Source organism: Dysidea avara, chromosome 3, assembly GCF_963678975.1.
Source record: "Dysidea avara chromosome 3, odDysAvar1.4, whole genome shotgun sequence".
NCBI classification, from domain to species: Eukaryota; Metazoa; Porifera; class Demospongiae; order Dictyoceratida; family Dysideidae; genus Dysidea; species Dysidea avara.
In genome coordinates this window covers 18,028,788-18,051,161 of record NC_089274.1, presented here as the reverse complement: position 1 = coordinate 18,051,161, position 22,374 = coordinate 18,028,788, and the positions used below count along the sequence as shown (strand labels likewise).

General features: G+C 37.4%; 2 protein-coding genes across 2 annotated transcripts; one reads left to right on the top strand and one right to left on the bottom strand.

Annotated features, from left to right (window-relative positions):
• The first annotated feature begins 8,903 nt into the window (after positions 1-8,903).
• LOC136251798 (glycoprotein 3-alpha-L-fucosyltransferase A-like) lies at positions 8,904-10,327 on the top strand. Its single transcript, XM_066044203.1, has one exon. The coding sequence runs from the start codon at positions 8,939-8,941 to the stop codon at positions 10,094-10,096; it is 1,158 nt and encodes a 385-aa protein (XP_065900275.1). The 5' UTR covers positions 8,904-8,938; the 3' UTR covers positions 10,097-10,327.
• Positions 10,328-11,136: 809 nt separating this feature from the next.
• Positions 11,137-21,315, bottom strand: LOC136249867 (phospholipase ABHD3-like). Its single transcript, XM_066041993.1, has 8 exons — positions 20,907-21,315; positions 20,177-20,295; positions 20,061-20,121; positions 16,286-16,444; positions 13,179-13,361; positions 13,065-13,125; positions 12,850-13,015; positions 11,137-11,374 (listed from the first exon to the last, which is right to left on the bottom strand). Exons 1-8 carry the CDS (start codon positions 21,152-21,154, stop codon positions 11,190-11,192), a joined length of 1,182 nt encoding a protein of 393 aa, XP_065898065.1. The 5' UTR covers positions 21,155-21,315; the 3' UTR covers positions 11,137-11,189.
• Positions 21,316-22,374: the final 1,059 nt, after the last annotated feature.

The following is a 22,374-nucleotide window of genomic DNA, read 5'->3' as shown; positions in this document are numbered from 1 at the left end:
TACGCCTTCCTTTTCAATTTTTTTGAACACTTAGCCTCTTGCCCTCCATCCAGGCCCCCACCTCCCTCCCCTTTTGGAGCTCGCCTGATACAATAACCTCGGTTCAAAAACTATAAAATGGCGGGAAACTTATTTGTTGATTGGATGCTCTGGAAGGTAAGGAATTGGTGTAAAACGTGTGAAACTTTGGTATACATAGCTTCAACCATTGCTGAGCTACAACACACTAAATACTTAAAACTGGCGTTTCTCGATACTTATAGGCGATAAGACCGGTTTTCCCAGACTGGGTCACATATATAGCCTTTTGTATTCAGTCTTGCAAGCAAAATTATGCTAACAATTTTATGATAATATATTGTATACATTATGCCAATGGAAATTATGAATTTTCACTTGCCAAGAGAAATCAGGGGCCAGTTTCTGGAAACTCTTATTATATTTTGTAATTAATTATTACCAGTGCTTTTATACAATATAGATACTGTAATAATAATAACTCCCTCAAGCTGAAATGTTGGAATGCAGAAACATCAGACTGGGAACAGGGCAGTATAGCTACAATGTATACGTAATAGGAAACATACATTGAAGTCGATCAGGAGAGAACAAGGGAGATAGCTACCAGTATGTTTGTTAACAAAGATCGAGATACTCTAATAGAGTAAAATTCCAATAGAACAATCAAAAGTATACTCTAATAGAATATTCATAATGGAATATAATTGTAAAGAATAAAATTAATGTAAGAAAATTTTAAGAATATATAATTTAGTAGGTTTTCAGTTTGGATCACTACCAACTGTTAACCAACCATATCAGTATTGACTACCCATGGAATCATGAATCTCAGTAATTTTGAAGCATTTTAATGTCCAAACAGCTGGGGCTGTGACACAGATGACCCTGCACTTATAGCTACCAAATATGGAAACCATGCCCCTGATCTATGCCCTAAGGCATCTGTTGATCTAGCTACATCATCTTTGATGCTAGTCTCATTTGTCTGATTCTTAAATTAAATAAAGAGTCAACTGAAGATCAATCCTGTTTCCTACCAGATTTTGTACCTTCATCCACTCCTGTGCTGACGGAGGTTACTTATGGTGAATTAAGTGAAGCAACAGTATTAAAATACTTTCTGGAAACATTGGCAAGAAATTGTGCTAGTTAGAGTTAAGTTTGCCCAGCCTTTTCTATCTGCAAAGGAAGGATTTAGCTAGTTTAAGTCTATTCTGTGAAGTTTACATATTCGTACTTTAATAACTCAGAAGTTAACACGTACATCAAAATTATAGGACCACATAATTATCTTGTAAAGATTGTCACTATGGACAGATATAGTAAGTATAGAAGGCAGAGCTATTTAAAGTCATTTTCACACAAGTGTTTGAGACTCTTCTAATAATAGTTGTTTGTCACAGTCCTTTGAAAAGTTGATGTTTTCTGGTAAGAGACACTGCTGCTCTCCTGCTTTTGTCTTCTGTGTTCTTTGTTTAGATGACACTATACCTGATTCTGGTAAAGTATGGCATTCTGAAGTCTAAACATCCAGCTGCTGCTCCACTACATTCAGCAGCTTGCTACCAGACAGGCAACTCCAGCACATTCAGCTATCTTTGACATACTAGATGGTTCTGTCTTTAGAGTTATGCTGTACTTCAAACTTTAGGTGCTGCTGATCCATCTGGCATTGATGCTGGAGACTGAGACTATGTCCTTTTGCATGTGCTGACCTTTGTTCTGTCCTAGCCATCCTGCAGCTGGCTCATTGTTTGTGTACTACAATTGCCTGTTGTGCAGACATTCGTGATGATGACAAAAACTGTCTTTATGTCTAAAGAGAAGATTTTATGCCAATCATTTCTTTAACTCTAAAGAGAAAATTTTATGTCAACATTGTCATTAAGTGCTTAACAACAAGCTTTTACACCACTACCATTGGCACAAAATGCATTGTGTAGTAGTAATAATCAATGCAATCTAAAATTGGCCTACCACTTAATGTGGCAAGCATGTGCAGCAATCACTTATTAATTACAACTGTCATGCCAAAGATTTGGAGATAAATTAGCAAATAATTGCCATCTATAGTGTTATGCACTGAGACTAATACTTCAAATCACAAACTGTGTGAAATTTTAAATTCGAGCAGATGTAACCACCCCCTCCAAGTTGGGTATAACAGGGCTATGGTAGGAATTTGACACACTCAAATATCAAATATCCCGTAATCTAGTGTATCAAATCCCCACCCAATTACAACATGGGGATTTGGCTTGGTATAAAGTAGTAACAAAAAGTACTTGGACACTTATTGGTTGTGAAATTCCCCAGGGTGGGGCAACAGTTTCATGTCAACTGAGTCCCCCTGTGAAGCCCCACTTATGCCTGAGGTGGGGTAGCGGAGATATACATTGATAGGTGCATAATTGCTAAGGCTGTCATTCAGTTTACTGCTGGTTCTATGCTGAATGCAATGAGGGAAGCCTTTTATGGTGATGATACTGATGGTATGTTACTAATTGATGCTATCAGTGCTTTTAATTCTCTTAACAGAGCTGTGGCATTATAATATTATAACATTCAGCATTTGTGCTACCATTCTGATAAATACCTATCAGTACCCAGCTTGCCTTTATGTTGATGATGATGTTCTCTACTCAGAGAACGGGACTACTCAAGGTGACCCTCTCACAATGCCATTTTATGCTTTTGCTACTGTGCCCTTGATCAGAAAATGACCACTCCTGTCACTCAAATGTGGTATGCAGCTGACGCTGCAGCTTGTGGTGAGATTTCTGCTCTTCGAACATGTTGGGACAAAGTGTCTTCATTGGGTCCTTCCTTTGGTTACTTTCCAAATGCAGCTCGTGATAAAGAATCAGGAGCAACAATGCCCAAACCTGTTGGAGGGCAAAAAGTGAGCATTGTAGTATACCAGGGGAGTCAAGACCAGTCAAGGCTGGTATAAACTTTCAATACCTACTCAAGTTAGCAGAAAAATGATGAAGCATACATACTAATAATATAATCCATGGATAAAAGAAGTGTAAGCAGCATGAGGCTATTTCTCCACATACTCTGAGTCTGAGGTGACAATTGGAGCAGGTCTACCATCAGATGTTACATTTACAATGGTATCACAAAATATCTCCCTGCTGAGCTAGCTATTATCAGGCTCGCCCCAATTTATCACATGTATCACCATCAGCTACTTTATTTATTATTATTGCTGGGCATGCCGATGTGCCAAGGGGTGAGTAATGCTCCAAGGAAAAAAATTACACAAGATAACAATAGTACTTCTTAATTATATCTACCTGGTAAAGGCAATGCCTATACCATTTTTTACTTTACAGCACACGTATGTAGTAGCTATATATGCTAATGCTTTCTGACTCAATCACTGAGTTGGCAAATTATTCCAGTCGATGACAGCTCTTGGAAAGAAGGAATGCCGGTTCATGTAGCTACGTACCTTGATGAAGTGGTAAGGGTAGTTGGTGTCTAGTTGAACATTGAGGTGTGCCATGATGTAGCAGTTGAACCTCATTTGCAGCCACTGAATGACAAGACTTTTAATATAAAACAGACAATGTTCAGGACGGTGCTTTTGGATATGTCAATGAATGGTCTTTGGGGCAGACGTTTTGAAAAAGTGCTACACAGATATCAGAGTCTTTAATATACACATGCCCATCCAACAGTGGATCCAATATCCAATCACGTTATAGGAATCTTGGGCTTATGAGTCATGAATCCGGGAGGTGGAACACACAGTTCATTTATCCCATTGGTGTTCTTTAGCTACCAGAGGAATGGGTCATGAAGCAACTGTGTTTTATAAGAGACTGGCTAGTTTGCTGTCTGATAAATGGAAAGAGCTGTGTTAGGATGTGACTTACTTTTCACTGATCAACAACAGTAAATCATACATACATATGATATTAATTTTTAAAAGTGTTAACTGCAAAGCTGAGTTTCTGAATGAATTAAGTTCACTGGAGCACACATAATGTAGTAACCTTGTCACTCCTATAATACATTGGATTGCCGAATTGAAGTAGACAAAAAGATAACTAGAATCTGATCCATGAGACTTTTCAAAGAGTCAGGTACATAGACTACCGTGCTTCTCAGCTAACAAGTTATAACAACCGGAATCAGAATGAGGAATGGAATGATCAACTTTTGTGCTCACCTGCACCATGATAGCCAGTCATATAGCTGCGTATGCTAATTATACTCTACATTGAATGATTGATTTATGTTTTATCCTCTGGTAATTGACAACTACTATACTATTTTTCCTTGCCAGAGCAGTGCACAAAACAGAGAAATACACATAACTAGTTAACAAGTACAAAACTTATTAAACACGTGGATGGCTACAAAAAGTGGACACAGTTACAAAAAAAAACACATCAAAAAAAATGCTACAACTCTATTACAAAATTGATCAAACAAATTACACAAAAACAAAAAAGAACAGATGGTCATTGATAGCTGCAGTAAAATTCTCATTGTTATAATACCATTCCACCTGTGATCATTGTGAGGTCTTGTAATCAGAAATGTCTTTGTAAAAATTTTAGATGGTACAAAGACAAATTAGCAAAGAAAGGGCATGTCTAGTATTATGACAGTGATGCCTATCAAACAGAATAAGTGGTTGTAGTGGTATATACTGCAATTCATGAAATTGGTAATCGATACATCAGGCTAGGCATAGAGAATGATACTGTATTGGAGACTCCAATGGAAGCCACTATAAAGATGCTGGTAGTGTTCTGAGATGTTGTATATATCCTATATACAAAGACGTACTGCCATATATTCTGCATCCTCTTGAATCTCTGTAAAGATTGAGTATGTAGGAAGAGACTAATTACGATGAGAGAGGATGAGTACTGTAGTTCAGTTAAAAGCTTCAGCAATTTAGAACCGACAGCATTCTGATGACATCAAATGACATACAAGTATAATAAGACGCTCTCTTGCAGACTTGTGAGACATATCCAGATGATCAAACACTAGGTCAAAATATTTCTGACTTGTAACAACCTTCAATACAACATTAGTAGGAGGATAAGAAGGTATCTGCATGGTTACGTTTAGATGCCCTGAACCACACAACTGTATATCAAGACTAACCGTGAGGCTTACAGACACACTGATTGTTTTGAAGATTGAATTACTTTAATAGAGCAATAAACTATCAGTGTGATATTCTCTAATTAAGCAGTCACTATTAAAAAGTTATGTGGGTACTGGTTAACAGTGTTTCCTGTTTTTTTTTTTTTTGGATTCTCCTCCTGTATATACTGTTCATACACAGGGCCGCCCAGAGTAATTAAGGGGCCCAGGGCAAAGAGTTAAAGTGGGGCCCCAGAGGCAAGGAGGTTTCCATTCTGAATCACAACTTCACCCAAGCTATAAGTTGAAGACCAAAAAAAAAAAAAGTCACAACCTCTTGACAATGACAATAACTACCACTCAACAACTATATCTCCTTATCTATAAGTTTCCTACAGACCTTCAGCACTTGTGCTGTAAACAGGGCCGCCCAGAGAAATTAAGGGGCCCAGGGCAAAGAGTTAAAGTGGGGCCCTTCACCCAAGTTGTAAAGGTGAAGACCAAAAAAAAAAAAAAAAAAAAAATGTCACAACCTGCTGGCAGTGACAATAACTACCCATCACCAACCATATCTCCTTATCTATAAGCTTGCTACACTGCTCCTCTGAAGAATACTGTGACTGCTCTATTAGAGTATTTAGATCTGACTGCTCTATTAGAGTATATCGATCTTTTAAACAGGTATTCGGGGGGCCCTTCATGGGGCCTCCTGGGCCCCCCCCCCCCCCCCCCCCCCTGTGGGCGGCCCTGGCTGTAAAGCATTAATAAATAAACTAGTGTCCATTTGGTTCTACTTGGGGTACTTAGAGATAATGAGTTACTCTCTAGAATTCCTATGGATATAATTACATGAAAAATAACAAGGAGAAAACATCCTGCATGACCACCTGGTAGACTACTGTAAGCGTTCGAGCGTAAATCGGATGGCTGCAGGTTCGAGGCTACCTAGGTCCAGTCATGGATTTTTTCTCCTTTCTCCAACTTTTCAAACACAGCTAAAGTCTTTGAGCAGGCTGTAGGACCGGGTGTCCTACAGACCTTCAGCACTTGTGCTGTAAAGCATTAATAAATAATAAATAAATAAGCTTGTTACACTGCTCCTCTGAAGAGTACTGTGACTGCTCTATTAGAGTATTTATATCTGACTGTTCTATTAGAGTATATCGATCTTTTAAACAGGTATTCAAGGGGCCCTTCATGGGACCTCCTGGGGCCCCTTTCAAGTCGGGGCCCGGGGAAAATGTCCCAGTTGCCCCCCTCTGTGGGCGGCCCTGTTCATACAGCACGACTATGCTTGAATATGCTAGTTTAGTGTATAGGATCCTTACTCAAAGGTTAGAGCTCCTCAACAGATATTAAATGATTATTATAGTCACATTGTCACCACTACGCCGTACATTACATCATTACAAAAAGGATGCATGATGCGTCTTACATACTAGTATATAATTCCATTAACATGCATAACAATATTTCATCATCATCAATCCTAGCTATACCACCCACCACAAGTCAGAACAGGTGCCTACATGAACAGTTAGCAACTTTCCTAGAACAATAAGATATTGGAATGACCACTTGATTTATAATAATTATTGGACATTTCTGTACTTATTAATCGTGTCATTTATTGCAAACTGTAATTTGTCAAATTCACTGCATGGGCATAATCATGCAGCTGCATCATGGGAGCTGTCTCAGCTTATAAATATGGCGGCTAGTTTTATGTGTCAGTGCATGAACACTGCATGACTTAGCTATAGCTAGAGTAAATTATCTATTCTGGGACACCATGTATACTCGGACACTCGTTCTCGTAAACTGCTGGACAGAATCCTACGAAAATTGGTGTGGAGATACCTTGCATATAGCCTAACTATACCTCCAAGTTTGAGCCAAAACGCTTGTTTGATTGTTGTGCTAGACCACATCAAAGTCATTGCTCGAAATCATATATTCTCAGACAAAATTCAAGTATTGCCGGACACCGGTCAGTAATCCTACATCAAACACTTTAAAGACTTACCACCAACACCACCTGTTAGGGCTATTCATTAGCTATCAGCAGAGCCATAGTTTATTTCTTTCTATCTCATTTGCAGGAAGCTGTGATCGGAAATATGCGAGCATGTCACCACCTCTATTCTCGGACACGAGCTATCAGCTGGTTCCCGTACACGGTTATACCAAACCGTATGAAAATTATTGTGGACATACTTTATACATAGCCTATATTATATCTGAACCTCCAAGTTTGAGCTAAAAAGCTTTTATGGTTAGCTAACTAGAGCGGATTAAAGTTTCCACGAGAAAATTAGTATTCTTATTTTTCTCGGATAATAGCCAATGCTTCCTACCCCAAATAATTTAGCCACTTCGTACCACCACCATCTGATAGAGCTGTTCATTGGCTATCAGCAGAGCCACAGTTTATTTATTTCCATCACCGTTATGGATAGTTATGATCGGAAATATGCGAGTATGTAATTACATCTATTCTCGGACACATTGTTTCTGTGCTGTGTGATTGAATCTTGGCTCCAGCTATTTTTGGTGGTACAAAAAGGTAGTTCACTGGCATTACATGCTATTTAAAGTAGTTCAAGTCAATGAAAAGTAAAAAAATTTCCCCAGTAATAGCTGGAGCCAAGATTCAATCACACAGCACAGAAACAATGTGTCCGAGAATAGATGTAATTACATATACTCGCATATTTCCGATCATAACTATCCATAACGGTAATGGAAATAAATAAACTGTGGCTCTGCTGATAGCCAATGAACAGCTCTATCAGATGGTGGTGGTACGAAGTGGCTAAATTATTTGGGGTAGGAAGCATTGGCTATTATCCGAGAAAAATAAGAATACTAATTTTCTCGTGGAAACTTTAATCCGCTCTAGTTAGCTAACCATAAAAGCTTTTTAGCTCAAACTTGGAGGTTCAGATAGGCTATGTATAAAGTATGTCCACAATAATTTTCATACGGTTTGGTATAACCGTGTACGGGAACCAGCTGATAGCTCGTGTCCGAGAATAGAGGTGGTGACATGCTCGCATATTTCCGATCACAGCTTCCTGCAAATGAGATAGAAAGAAATAAACTATGGCTCTGCTGATAGCTAATGAATAGCCCTAACAGATGGTTTGGTGGTAAGTCTTTAAAGTATTTGATGTAGGATTACTGACCGGTGTCCGACAATACTTGAATTTTGTCCGAGAATATATTATTTCGAGCAACGACTTTGATGTGGTCTAGCACAACAATCAAACAAGCGTTTTGGCTCAAACTTTGAGGTAGCTATATAGTTAGGCTATATGCAAGGTATCTCCACACCAATTTTCGTAGGATTCTGTCCAGCAGTTTACGAGAACGAGTGTCCGAGTATACATGGTGTCCGAGAATAGATAATTTACTCTATATAGACACAAGAGGAGAATCAGTCCAACCATAAATCAGTACTAATTCTCGTGGAAAAAAAAAATCATGATAATTATTTTCGTATGATTTACGTGAATGACTGCTCTATTAGAGTATTTCGATCTTTTGCAAAATTTTCGGTATTGACTGCTTAGCTAATACTATAGCTGATTGCTCCTCAAGCAGCGTGTCACACCTCGGTCCTGACTCATGTAAAGTACAATATACGCCTCGCAATATGAGGATTACCGACATGTCGCTGGCAAAGTAGCTACAAGAAGCGAGCACAAAAAATTGGTCATTCCGTTCCGTTCCTTTCCATTCCAATCCTGATTCCGGTTCTGTTGTTCGAGGCCTGCGCCTTTGTCAGTTTGTGGCTATGTGGGAAACTACGTGTGTATATATTGTAAATTATCGATTGAAGCTGTGTGTATTCTTGTTGATAATAGCACTACTACTATATGGAATCCCTCATTTTTGGAGTAAAGAACAGAATACGATTAGTGCACGGCAAGGATTCTTGGGACAAATCCGTTCCACACCATCAGTGGGCATAGACAGTCCTCTGTGTAAGGATCAGGCCAAAATTTCAATATACTACCAGCTAACAAGACCAGATACTGTGGGATGGCAGTTCATAGCCCATGGAGAAGAGGCTAAAAACTGTACTTTACCTAATGGTGCAGTCTGTGAGCTAACCAGTAACGAGTATGATTATGAAACTGCTGATGTGTTACTTATTCGTGAATGTGGTACTGATGTAACTCAGCCAGCATATCCTGGACAAATAATGCTTAGATACAATCGTGGGCCAGAACATAAGGAGTGCAATAAAGTGTTACCACTGGGTGACATCAGAGTTAGTTACACATTAGCTAATGCAATTCCTTACCCATATATTTGCTGGCCTGATATTAAACAGCCTCTGATTGATATACTAAGACAGGAGCCACCAGTTGGCAGAAATGGAGTTGCCATGTTTGTTAGTCACTGTATCAAATGGAGACAAGATTATATGACACAACTAATGGAATATATTGATGTTGACTCATATGGCAAATGCTTGCATAATACTGATATGAAAAGTTCAAGAAATATAGGATCGGATTCATTTATTTCAATAAAATTGGACATTATTAAAAGCAAAGGATACAAGTTTGTATTGACGTTTGAAAATTCCCCTAGCCTTCGTGAGTATATTTCAGAAAAGATTTGGCATGCTTACTTGGCTCAAGCCATTCCTATATATTATGGTGACAGTTACATATATGATCAGGTACCAGGGGCTAACTCATTTATAGATGCTAAGAAGTATGAACCCAAACAATTGGCAGCACTTATCAAGAAAATTGATGAAGATGAATCACTCTATCAGTCATTTTTCAAATTTGATATTGATCATACTCTGAAGTTTCAAAAGAATTGCCCAACAGAATTATTAGGTTGTACAATGTGCAAAGAATCATATCAGTTGAAACAGCAACGTTGTAGAGGAAGGTATACACTAGCTAGCGCTGCTATTAACACAAGTAACTAGAACATCAGAACAGAGTGTGATGGTCACACCAACATCAGTTCCAGGTGTGTTTTATTTTCAGTTTATCAAAATGAATGTAAATTGTTAAGTCACACGTACCGTAAATCTATAAGAAAAAATTTTAGCTGACCTCACATTCAGATTAGAAATAAACATTTAATGAATGCTTATCTATAGTTTATTGAGTTTATATATAATTCTATATCAAGTTTTGTTAATAAAAAAGAGTAGTACTTGCCACACCTATACCAGTTAACGGAATCAGCTGAAATCAGGTAGAGAGGTATAGATATATTATTTTAGAGCAATCTTTCAGTGGTTTACAAGTAAAATCCACTGAGCTACTCTGTGAAAGTGAACTAGGTGTAACAAGTACACGATCGAGATATATAGTTAAATATTTATAGTTCCCACTTTCAATGGCAGTGACAAAACTAAAACTTTTGGCCAGCCTGTCCCACAAAGAGATCTGAACTTATAGTATACAACTCCAACTGTCTTTCTTAATATGGTATACATACACCTGTAATGTCGATTGAAGATCACAAAATATCAACTCGACGTGTGTTGTGGAAATGTAACACCAGCTTACTATAGAACAGAACTTTCAAACTTACACACAGGCACATGATTCTGATAATCTTGATCTTCAATACAGTAGATGCTGTCTTAATTATATGATGGTCATTCATTTGAACAAAGTGCATGGCCATCCTTATAGCCTTCTATAATTCTTATATGAACAAGTTTCACTGTGTATAATACTATCAATACATTTACCTAGCCCGCCACTTTAAGGGTCTGGTAGATACAAATCACATCATTTCTAGCACTGAACTTTTGTACCAGCCAATTAATGCATTATACAATGACGTTTACACACAAATTTCCTTGGAAACACAATCCCGTATCATTTCAAAGAGACAGTGTACATTATAACAACTAGTTATGGCAGATGATTGCTCTCTAGAAGCATTGTGTTTCACCAGCCCCTTAATTTTTTTGTGAAGGAGCAAACAGCACCAGACTAACATTGTCCATTGTAGAGAACAGTAGAAAAATATAATATACAATATATAAATGTATTCTGAATCTACGATGAAGATTGTTGAAGTTCATGTTGATGATGGAACATTGCCTTGGTGAACTGCATTAAAGTATGGTCCATTAGGTTCTTGCCAAATGGTAATGCACCCTGCATGAAGGCAACATGACCTCCTTTACTAGTAATAGCTAGTGTAATGTTCTCATTGTTTAGGATGTCATCTTCTGGAATAGCTAGAATGGAAACACACACACATATATATGTTTAAAAGCTGCAGATTCATGCTACAGTAGACCCTCAGTTATCCGACCCTTGTTTATCTGTACCTTAGAATTAAAAATGACTGTTCTGTTAGGGTATTTTGAATACAGGTTATTTTTGAATACAGGTGTATCTTCTATTTCAACAGATAGATGTATGGGCTTCAATTATCTAAACAATTCACTTATCTGAACACTTTTACCATTGCTTGAGATACATTGGGATTCGGATAACAGAGGGTCCACTCTATTAATTAATGATACGTTAATAATATTGAACTAAACAGTGGCAGAGAAGCGAGAAGAAATGCATTGTGATTTATAAACTATAAATATCGGTTAAACAGATAAAGCAGCATCAAAAGTTACCTAGTATGTATACAAGTTTTCCAATATTTTGACATATAGATTTGGCGAATTTGGCAATTTGCTACAAATTTGCCAAGTTTAACCCACCAACTGATTACTTGTAGCATCCAAGATTAGCAAGATTGAGTTTCAATTTTTTCGCTGAATTCAATTTAACTTGCTATTCACCAAAGTTTACCTCTACCAAAGTTTCCCCTATATGGTATTAGAGAATCTGTATAAAGGTGTATACTAGGTGATGCACTTGCACATAAACCTCACACAAGCCTGGTGGAATCGAAGAAGGATTTAATAATATGTGCTCAGAAAAGCTAAAGCATAAACAAGTAGAATCCCCTCCTTTATAATCAGTGCTGACATCATGGATGATTATTGTTATTGTTATTAGAGCTTTACAGTGACCAGCACTGAAGGTCTGACAGCAACATGTGAAGGTCTGACAGCAACATGTGCTGTAGCCTAAGGATTACCATTTCAAGGACTTAGACAAAGTATTTATTGTGTAGTGCTTTACAGGATGCATCCACTTCCGTTGCATACATATGTTTTATTTTTATATGGGATCGAATAGAACCAGATTCCTTGTCTCACATTGAGGTGTCTGGCAATTAGATTGATTATTTCCTGAGAAGAACACTGGATATTGGGCTCAGATAATTGTATGATCTTTTAATTTTTATTTTCACTTTCACACATGTCGAATAAATACAACTATGAGCTGAGCCTTAAAATACATTTAATAACTCATGGATGGAATCATGGAATTACTCTAGCTCTTGTCTCATTCAAAATTTTCACTATACATTTCGTGTGGTAAAGTGCATAATCTGTTATGATCCTTTCCTGGAGCCAGACTACATAACTGTCACCATTTATCATCTGGTAGGCTAAAGCTTGTCACTTTTCTTTTTTAGCTGCTTTCTCAGAGCTCAGCTCAACTTGTACATACTAGTGTTGGTTTTACAAATGATGTGATTTACATTTTAGTACGAGTAAGACAAAGATACACTAGTTATGAATTCAGAAAGAAAACAGACATGTTCAAACAGATTAGCGTCTTTAAACATTATTATCCATACCAACTGTTGGACAAAACGGATCATCTTCAGAATTAAGACAAAGCAATGGAATTGTAATCCCATCCACTCTACTATGAGGTGAGCCATGATCTCTTAATGCAACAGAATTTTTAAATCCAAACATGGGGCAACTTAAATGCCGCTCGAGGTCTTCAAAGCAGTAGCACTAAAAAGAGTCAGTCAACATACAATCACACCACCAATAGAATACAAACCTTCATTACTGTATCATAATCAAAAGAAAGATTTTTTCGGTCCGAAAATATATCTTGATTTCTAGCAAATAAAAAAACCTGAACCATACAATTTAAAAAAAAAACATTAATTACCTTTTCAAAATCTGTCTTATTTTATTGGTAAGAAATGCATTGATTGTATATCGACTTATTGGTTGATGAATTCTGCTTGTTGCAATGTGAAGATTCCATGGCACAGAAATAGTAAATGCTGCTATCAATTGTGGATCCTTTTTTAACTTGTAACACTCATTAAGGTAACATATTATCTGAATCCTGTACAAAAACATGCAATAACATACTGGGACATAAAAAATGAACATTAGCAATACACATTCAAATGTACTAGACATGTAAGATCAACTTTTCTGATTTCTCCTTGACTTTTTAAAACATGAATGGATAGCCACACCAATACACTACACATTTGTATCACAGCCATGCCACTAGTTGTTCAAGCTGCATTTTCAAGAGAGGATTACTATAGAGATGTGTCAGCCACTGGGATGCTCTGGCACCCTGGAATGCCACTGTCCATCTGTAACATGAGGCTAGAGACATGGAACCTGTGCCAAGATGTATATTTGAATGGGTCAGGTCTAACCCCTTGGCAGCAGGTTGGAGACTCCATACGACCTGCTCAGTCATTTTTCTGCCGATATCATCCTGATATCATTTGTGACCAGCCGAGTAAAAACCGATCATTTTTGCAAAATTTGCTTTTGAAAGTATATTGGGGTAAAAGTATGTGTGCTACATTAAAAAAATTATGCACATTATAATCACTTTGGTTCACCCTCAATCAATAAAAGTTATAAACCATAGGATTTGCTGGTTAATGGAGAGTAAGAAAATATTTGTTTCGTGTTTGTACAACAAAAAGGAAATACGAGCACTTATTTACAATGCGGGTTTACTGATGTCATTTCTTGGTTGGAATGGCCTTTGATTTGCCAGTTCATATTGAACAGTCTGAGCCAAGTCTCATCTTCACAGCTTGTTTCAATCGTGAGTTGTGATCAATTAAATAAGTAGCTGTAATTATTTGCCATATTGTTGCTGTACAAATCAAATTTACTGCTGTCCAATTGTCTATCGCTATAACTCCAAGACTATTCATCATAAACGGCTGAAGCTTTGGCTTGCTATAGATAACAGAAAAAGAATTTGAGGAATGTGCGGAAACAACCAGGTTTTGCTCAGCTGGTCACATTTTCTGTTGATATACTGAATCCATGCCCACCACCAACACCAATGGTCATGATGTACCTGTGTTCTAGACATAGTCAAGAAAAAAGTTGTTCAAAATCATGGTCACACCAGTAGTTATTATGGATTGAAGTTTAAACACCATGCATGGTTGGCTGCATTCATGGCACTGTAGTGGATTGAAATCTTTTAAATCATGTATCTCCCAATCTATTCATGTGCATGCATCAACTGTTTTCCAAAAATTGGAATACTAGTGTTGTTCTGATCCTATACCCACTCTTCAAGTTTTGCTAAGAGAAATTGGGTATCACTACCAAACTAACTGGGGGCCTTGGTGGTGGAGGAAGTTGTTGATGCTAGGGCCAGAGTATAGAATCTTCGTCAGCAGGAGATCTGAGGAGTACAGTCTCAGAAGGTGTAGCCATTATAGCTTTCATGGCATCAGAATTGATATAATTTGAAGTACATAACATGAACGTATATGTATGTCTAGCCAATAGCACTTTAATACAGTTTTTAAAATTTAGTTATCTGCAGCCAATAGAATTTTGGCTAAGATTTCAATGTTACATCTCTGATCATAGCTAAAGCATTTATAGACACTACAAGAGTCCATAGGCATATGTACAAATAACACAAGTAGTTCTATCCCAGTTTCTATATTTAGGAAAGCACTTTTATGAAAATATCAAAAACTTTGATGTATTTACTGTACATTTAATTTTTTAATTAAAAGTTACGGAAAATAACACTGTCTTTCAAACAACGTATCATAACTTCCGCATACTTCAGTTTACGGAGATGGGATTGCATTTACCAGAATCATTGATAAATTGCACATTGAGTGATATGCAAGATTTTGTATAGCGAATAATGTAAAAGAGAGGAAAGAGCCTTGTACGGCGAATTTACACAGCCAGGTACGAAATTGTATTGTGAAAAAACCTTGTTTTTTCATGTTTTGTGATGTATCTTTGTAAAATGGCCAGTTAAGTCATTTGTTTGGGTGGATTCTTAATCTGTACGATTCAACTCATTGAATGAGACCAAGTTTAGTGAATTTGGGTAAGGTCAACCCACTGTACTTTTGAGGTTTGCGTACTGAGGTAACGAATTTCTCCTATAGAAAATTGTATGGAGTGCGCATTGTGGTGGAGTCAACTGTTAACAACTGCCACTATGAAAGTGTTACAACAAATGTTCGGATGGCATTGTATAGAGAAATTCAAGGGCTTTGTTTTTATGTATGGTTTGTCGGGCAAATTATGGATTCTAACGGGTGTACTTTTGCCTTATTTGTATATAATGCAAATACATGTATTTTCTATTGGGCAAGAAACAATGGCTGTTCAAATATTTTAAACTGATCAGTGGGACCAAGCTAAAGTTACAAAAAGGACATGAAGTAGTTTTTACACTGTTTTAATGCATATTTCATAAGAATTAAGGTTAAAATTTGGTGTTTTGTAAAATTTTCCAAATGTTACAATTTTCATTAGCCTTTTTTGATATGATTGCTGCTCTATTAGGGTATTTGAACAATATTTTCACAGTCACAGTTTTTATCCCACTGCTAGAAATGTTTCAGTTATTCTATTTTCATCTCCCTAGCCAGCCAAGAAGCCCTCCTCCCCTTTCTGACTGGGGCAGCTTTCAATTGTTCTAATAGAGTGTCTGTGTAGAATGTACTATAAATTTATTCTCAAGTCTGACATATTGCATTAGAAAATGCGAGCACTGTTACATCTTCCAGAGTACCGGTAAACATAATTTATGATGAATCGATGTTATAAACTTATGGCATGTCATGATTATTATAATGACTACCGAGTTGAAAACAAACACATGCAACTAACACCAATATTAGAGTTTCCTTGGCTGGAATGTAACACAAAAATTGAGCAGAGTGTTGCAATAAAATATAGCCACAAATCAATGAGTATAAGTACATATATGATTTAAAAAAATAATAAATAGTATGTACCTACCCTCCAAGGGAAGTTCCAGCAGCTATCAATGGTGACTTGGGAAAACGTTGCTTGATGTGATCTATTGCTTCATGCAGATCATCCACGTTACCAGCACAATACAACACTGGAGTGGACAGGCCTGTATTGCCACACCCACGATAGTTGAATACTACTGACCTGAAAATATACATGTACAAACTATTTATTTTGATAAAATTCCAGAGATACCATATAAATGTAACAATAAAAAGTGAATTTCAGGGGATTGGAACTGGGGTATAACCCCCCAGATTTTTGTTTAAGTTTGAAATGGGTCATAGAAATAAAAAAGTTATGAAACAAGCCTACATCTGCAGATATACTAGTAGATGTTTAATTCCTACTTCCGTCTACAATCACAGCTATAGACTGAAGCAGGAATTAAATGTCCACTAGTATGTCTGCATGTGTAGCCAACCTCTCTTATCTTATTATTCTTTACTGATGTGATTCTTAAATTCCTAATTTTCCTTGTATCTATTTGTTGTAACATATAAAGAAAAGTATCGTAGAAAAAAAGTAGGGAAACAAGGGAGGTCGCCTACACCTAATTCATACAAAGTTGTGCATAGCTATATGATGTTATTGATACATGTAAAGTTGTAACATTGTGATAGTTATCATAATCATAATCCGGTGCATCCTACAATTGTGAAATTTCACAATTGCTCAGCCCTAACAGTACAATAGTACTGTATATTAGGGATCATAAAAGTTTGTACTTTTTTCTGCCCAAAAGTATCACCCAGAAACCAGTAGCTTCATTTTTTCTTCACAACTGCTTGGCTGTGTTGGATAGGCATAGTCAAGCCCAAATAGCAACCCTAAAAGCTTTCAACAAGTTTTATGAAATTTTGTACCTACTAACTAACAAACTAACTAACTTACCTGATGCCTTCAGCCAAGCATAACTCAACATTACGGGTTTGATTTCTTTACTGCTTGCTGCCACCTAGGTCCAAGATGTGCCACTACAGCAACTACAGTGGATCCATCATGGACTTAACTTTGTCCTTTTTGTCCCGCTTCTTTCTCCTCTACTGCAGATGTTGATTTTCAGATAGCATATAGCTCCTTGTGTTTACTAAATGGATAATTTTAGTATCAACTGCATTGATTGTGAAAGTGCTTTTCGTACTGTTCTTCGTTTGTAGTGGACGAAATGAAGCTGAAAATAAAGTGAAATGAGCCACTTTGCTTTTCAGTAATTGATAGTTTGGGCTCGTTCATACGTACATGAAACTTTAGAATATGTGGCCTGGCGTCATCCTTTGTTTCTGCAGGTTAATTCACTAGTCATAATATATCATACAGCATGTTAGTACTGTATATTATGGATCATGGAGATTTGGGATTTTCTGGCCAAAAATATCACCCAAAAACCAGCTTCACATTACCATCCTGGCACCTTGGCAGTATTGGTTAGGTATAACTAAGCCCAAAAGTGCCTTCAACACAACCCTAAATGCTTCCAATAGATTGCTACAAAATTTTTAAAATGCATATTCAATAGAATTTTCTACTGACTGGCTAACTGCTTGCCTGATGCCTTCAGGCAAGCGTAACTTGATAATGGCTAAGGCTACAGGCTTGATCTGTTCAACTTCACTTCAGCCCAACAGGCACACTGCAGTATGTACAATGCATGCATCATAGACTTACCTTTGTCCTCCTTTGTGTCCAATTTCTTTTTACTGACAGCCCAAGGTGTCAATTCACAGTAGTGCAATAGCTTACCTACATTTGTATACAGGAATCATCCGTATTTTCCATGGTGACTGGATTGATTGCAGAAGTGCTTCTCCGTTTGTAACATGCTGAACATAGCTGAAAGCGAAGCTTCAGTTTTGTCTGTCAGTAATTGATAGTTGTGGTGCACATTCAGTCGAAAACATTACCTCTGGTGCCATCCTTTCTTTGGATGCAGGTTCACCAGTCATTATAATGTTACAAAAAAGTAAACAACCAAAATCTTAAGTTTGATTAGGGATTATAGAAAAAAGTAGGGAAACAAGGGAGGCCACCTATAATATAAACAGTATAATGAATAATAGTATCCTTAGAAATTCAACAGTTTCTATCAGGTAAGCTTTTTAACCATTCCCACAATGAACTAGAGCTGTGAAACTGGACAAAGTATCATAAACGGTTACTGAGCAAATCGTAACTGCCGGTTATCCGGTTAACTGAACTTAATGAAATTATCTCTATTTTTTGTGTAGGACTTAATTTTTAAGCTACATGCATCTTAAAAAAAATAACTGATAACTGAATTTATAAAAATAACTGGTCAATTAATCGGTTAACTGGTTAAGTGTCACAACTCTACAATGAACTGTCTCAGAAGTGTAGGCTTATTCTCCAGGTTGAGTTCTTCCACAACAGTGTGTGCCACCATTTTTAATTGACTAATACACATTCATGATTATTTACAACCCAGCCCTATGTACTGCATGATAAAAAATACAAAAACTAATAATGTTGTCTCTACTGCCTTTTCTCCGATATTTAATACAAAACATTTTTTTCATAAGGGTACCCCTAATTCCCTTAGAATTGCCCATAATGAATATGTACCGAATTTTGGTGAATTGCCTGCCATATACGCACACACATGCACTACGCCTGCATTCATTCACTCACCCACCCACCCACTCACTTAAACACACATCACAAAAATGTATGCATATACAGCATACATCAGCCTGGACTACTATATAACAGAAAGTTTTGGCAGGAGGAATTTTAGTGAATTGATCATTGACAGAAATTGGTGAATAATATTTTGGCGAATGCATCACATTACTTCGCTCACATAATTTTAATCTGACAGCGTTGGTGACACAGCTTTGCGATGTATACAGACGAAGTACTATAGTTCAAATACCTCTCATTCAAATCGACGCGCTCTTCTTATGTAAATAGCTAGCTATAGCAAAAACAACATGCACTACTGGTAGCTTGCTAAGTCAGTAATCAAGACCATAGATACTATAGTATCTATGTCAAGACTGCAACCTTGACTGGAACATGTGTGGCGAGGCTTGTGTATGGGCAGCTGGATTGCCCATCTGCCTGAGCTATCAGTCTAAAACCATATGGGATACTTGCGGAAGACTAACCACTCACTGCTGTAACAATATTCACTCACTGAATAAAAGTGATGAACAGTGTCTACTACACTTTCAGTGTTCAGAAAAATGGCAGGTGGCGATTCCATGCATACTTGCCAAATTCGCCAAAATTTTCCGCTATATGGTAATTCTCCTACCGTACAACAGGAAACCGCTTTAAAATTTGACAAACTGAATCCACACTTCATCAGTATTGACAAACTAAATATTGACAAGAACCAAGAAATCATAGATCTAAACATGTACTTTTAGGGGTATGTTAGACAAATTTCTTTTCTTTCATGAAATTTTCTGTCATATGGCAACACAGAAATATTACTGGTGACAAAATAATCTTGAAGTTGTGACTGAGGCATGGTGGCATCACATTCTAAAGGTATTAATTAGTTCACATCAACACTTTACAGAGCTGACTACACAAGTGAGACAGTTAACACTTTCTAAAAGCACTATATATGTTATCAGAACAAAAGAACACATGATATAAGCCTTTTATGGATGCTGCTAAGCAGCAGTTTCTATATATACATTTACCACTAATTAAAACCTGCCAAGTGCTTTTGAAAATACTCTCGGGTTTCATTCTCAATATTAGACAAACACATTCATCTTCAAATTACCTGTAATTACATTCTGACATGTCTTTTAAGAAGTGGCTGATGTAGTTCTCACCACTGCTGCCTGTATATACAAGGAGGATTTGTTACAACACTTCTATCATAATATTAACCCTGACCAGATAATCCAGGCAGTATAATGACAGTTGGTCTACAGCTTTCTGAGTCTTCAACAGTGTCCATCTCATTACACCAATCCAAACAGATGTGTCCACCATCTGACAATATTATTCTCTCCCTATGAAGACGTGCTAACATTTATCATGGAACATTTGATATGCACAACACAAAACACAAAAGTTTTAACCAACATTGAGGAGCCCATAAGCATTGTGTCCTATGGACTCGGTTACATACATCATAATGGCATGGCATGTAAATATGGTCCGCTATCTGGAATAAATAAGGTCTGAGATCCAAGACTATACACCCATATAATGATTTAGATACAAGTTTCCTCCCACATTATAAACTCTTGGTTACAATTACATACAGTAGTGGACCAATAAAATGCTAGTGAAAAATCAATCGGTGATATGCTCCACCTACCCCAGGTAGGGAAGTCATCAACTGAAGTTGTACCCCAGGTTGTGGGTGGGGTGGGGGTGCTGCAACAATCATAGACAAATGGTTTTCTGTGGTGCTACACAAAACTCTCCCCATGAAAGGGGTTTCTCATATAGCTTTATGCAAACCCCCCAGCCTTAGCTACAATATACAACAATATATTGTTGAATGTCCAGTCTTGCATAAGCCATGCCCCTTTTCCCCTGGGGAAAAAGCGAGGGAAAAAGAGGGAAGAATGGACCGAACCCTAGCACCATATACTTAATTGGCTAGAACATTTACCTTTTCATAGTGATCGACGGCCAAGACTGCAGGAACACTCTGGATATGGTCTGTATGTGTGCCTGAAAAGCCCAAAAGGTTGGCCAATACGACTGATACAACACCGGACAATGTTCTTCCAGAAACCGTCTCATTTTCTTGTTCGAGGTGATAATCTTGGGAGGTGAAACCACCCTAACCAGATAGTAGGTCGCATATAGCGATCCGAGTACAACTAATAATGCTAGTAAAACTGGTACCCAGAGCATGTATATATTAATAGCAAAAATCAGGTACTCCTCGAAGCACTGCAATCAGACGCAATAAAATACGGGCGTAGCTCGATCATTAACATTAGATGGCACAATAAACCTCGCAATAAACAAAATCCAAATAGTAGGGTGCATTATTTAAAAGTAAGCGGCGGGCCGCTCAGTGAATCATAGATAGTTAGTCTAGTACCCAGACCCCACCCACCCACCCACCTACTCAACTCAACCATAGATAATACACCCCTCTATGACTCAACGCAGTGGGTGGGGTCTGGACACGAGACTAAGGTACAGTATTTAATTAACAAAGTAGTAGGGATTAGAAGATCTCCCCAAACTGCCCAGGATATTTCAGCTCGTCACGTTCAGCAACAGGATTGGTTGACTACAAACATTTTATAAAGGGATCAACAACTTACCAGGATTACCCATTCCACCATATTTCTTGCCAACTCAATGATCCACCAGACACTACCACACTCACCACTTTATTCAACCCAGTAGCTACGCAGTCCAGTTATTACCAGCATTCTTTTTTTTCCAAGAACAATCAAAGATTGGAATAGTTTGCCAGTATCTGTCATAGAATCAGAAAACATAGATACATTTACTAATTACTTATTGTCTATCTAATTGTTTGCTGTATATTTTATGTGTATGTGTGATTTCTGGTGTTGATCGCCCCCTGGGCGCATTTGCAATTGTCGTCTGCGCAGTAACAATAAATAAATAAACAGGATACATGCAATTACTGGCTCAAAGAAATGCAATTACTCTTCTTCCTATCATACAACAACACATGCATCCAGGGACAATGGTACATTCAGATTAGTGAGCAGCTTGTTCTCGTATATCTGCAGCAGGCTATACCCATTCATCAGTTAACCATAGTCTCTTCACTTTGTTGATTGGACTCATACTGGCCCAGCATATAGACAGCTACCAGTCAAGAGCAAAAGCCAAGTTGAAGAGGATGATGTGATGACCATCTCCCGGAATATCTTGATGAATTCATGTGGAGGGAGAAATTTGGAAGGACAGCGAAAGAGGCAAATAGATAGCACGATTGGTCATATCACTGAAAGATACCTTCTACCAGACTTACTGTAATTAAGTCTATCAGTGATTGCAACTACATGTATACTGTGTACCTTTTATGTATATCAATTTATATCAATTTATGAATCAAAGAAATATACACTTATCAGAGGGGCAAT

What these genes read in the sequence shown, in the direction of transcription:
- LOC136251798 (XM_066044203.1), top strand. Translation starts at nt 8,939, where the DNA reads ATGTGGGAAACTACGTGTGTATATATTGTAAATTATCGATTGAAGCTG.
- LOC136249867 (XM_066041993.1), bottom strand. Translation starts at nt 21,154, where the DNA reads ATGCTCTGGGTACCAGTTTTACTAGCATTATTAGTTGTACTCGGATCG. An exon ending in GCTGGAACTTCCCTTGGAGG is followed by an intron (nt 13,362 to 16,285) that starts GTAGGTACATAC and finishes GTTTTTGTACAG; the next exon opens with GATTCAGATAATATGTTACC. An exon ending in ATTATGATACAGTAATGAAG is followed by an intron (nt 13,016 to 13,064) that starts GTTTGTATTCTA and finishes GACTCTTTTTAG; the next exon opens with TGCTACTGCTTTGAAGACCT.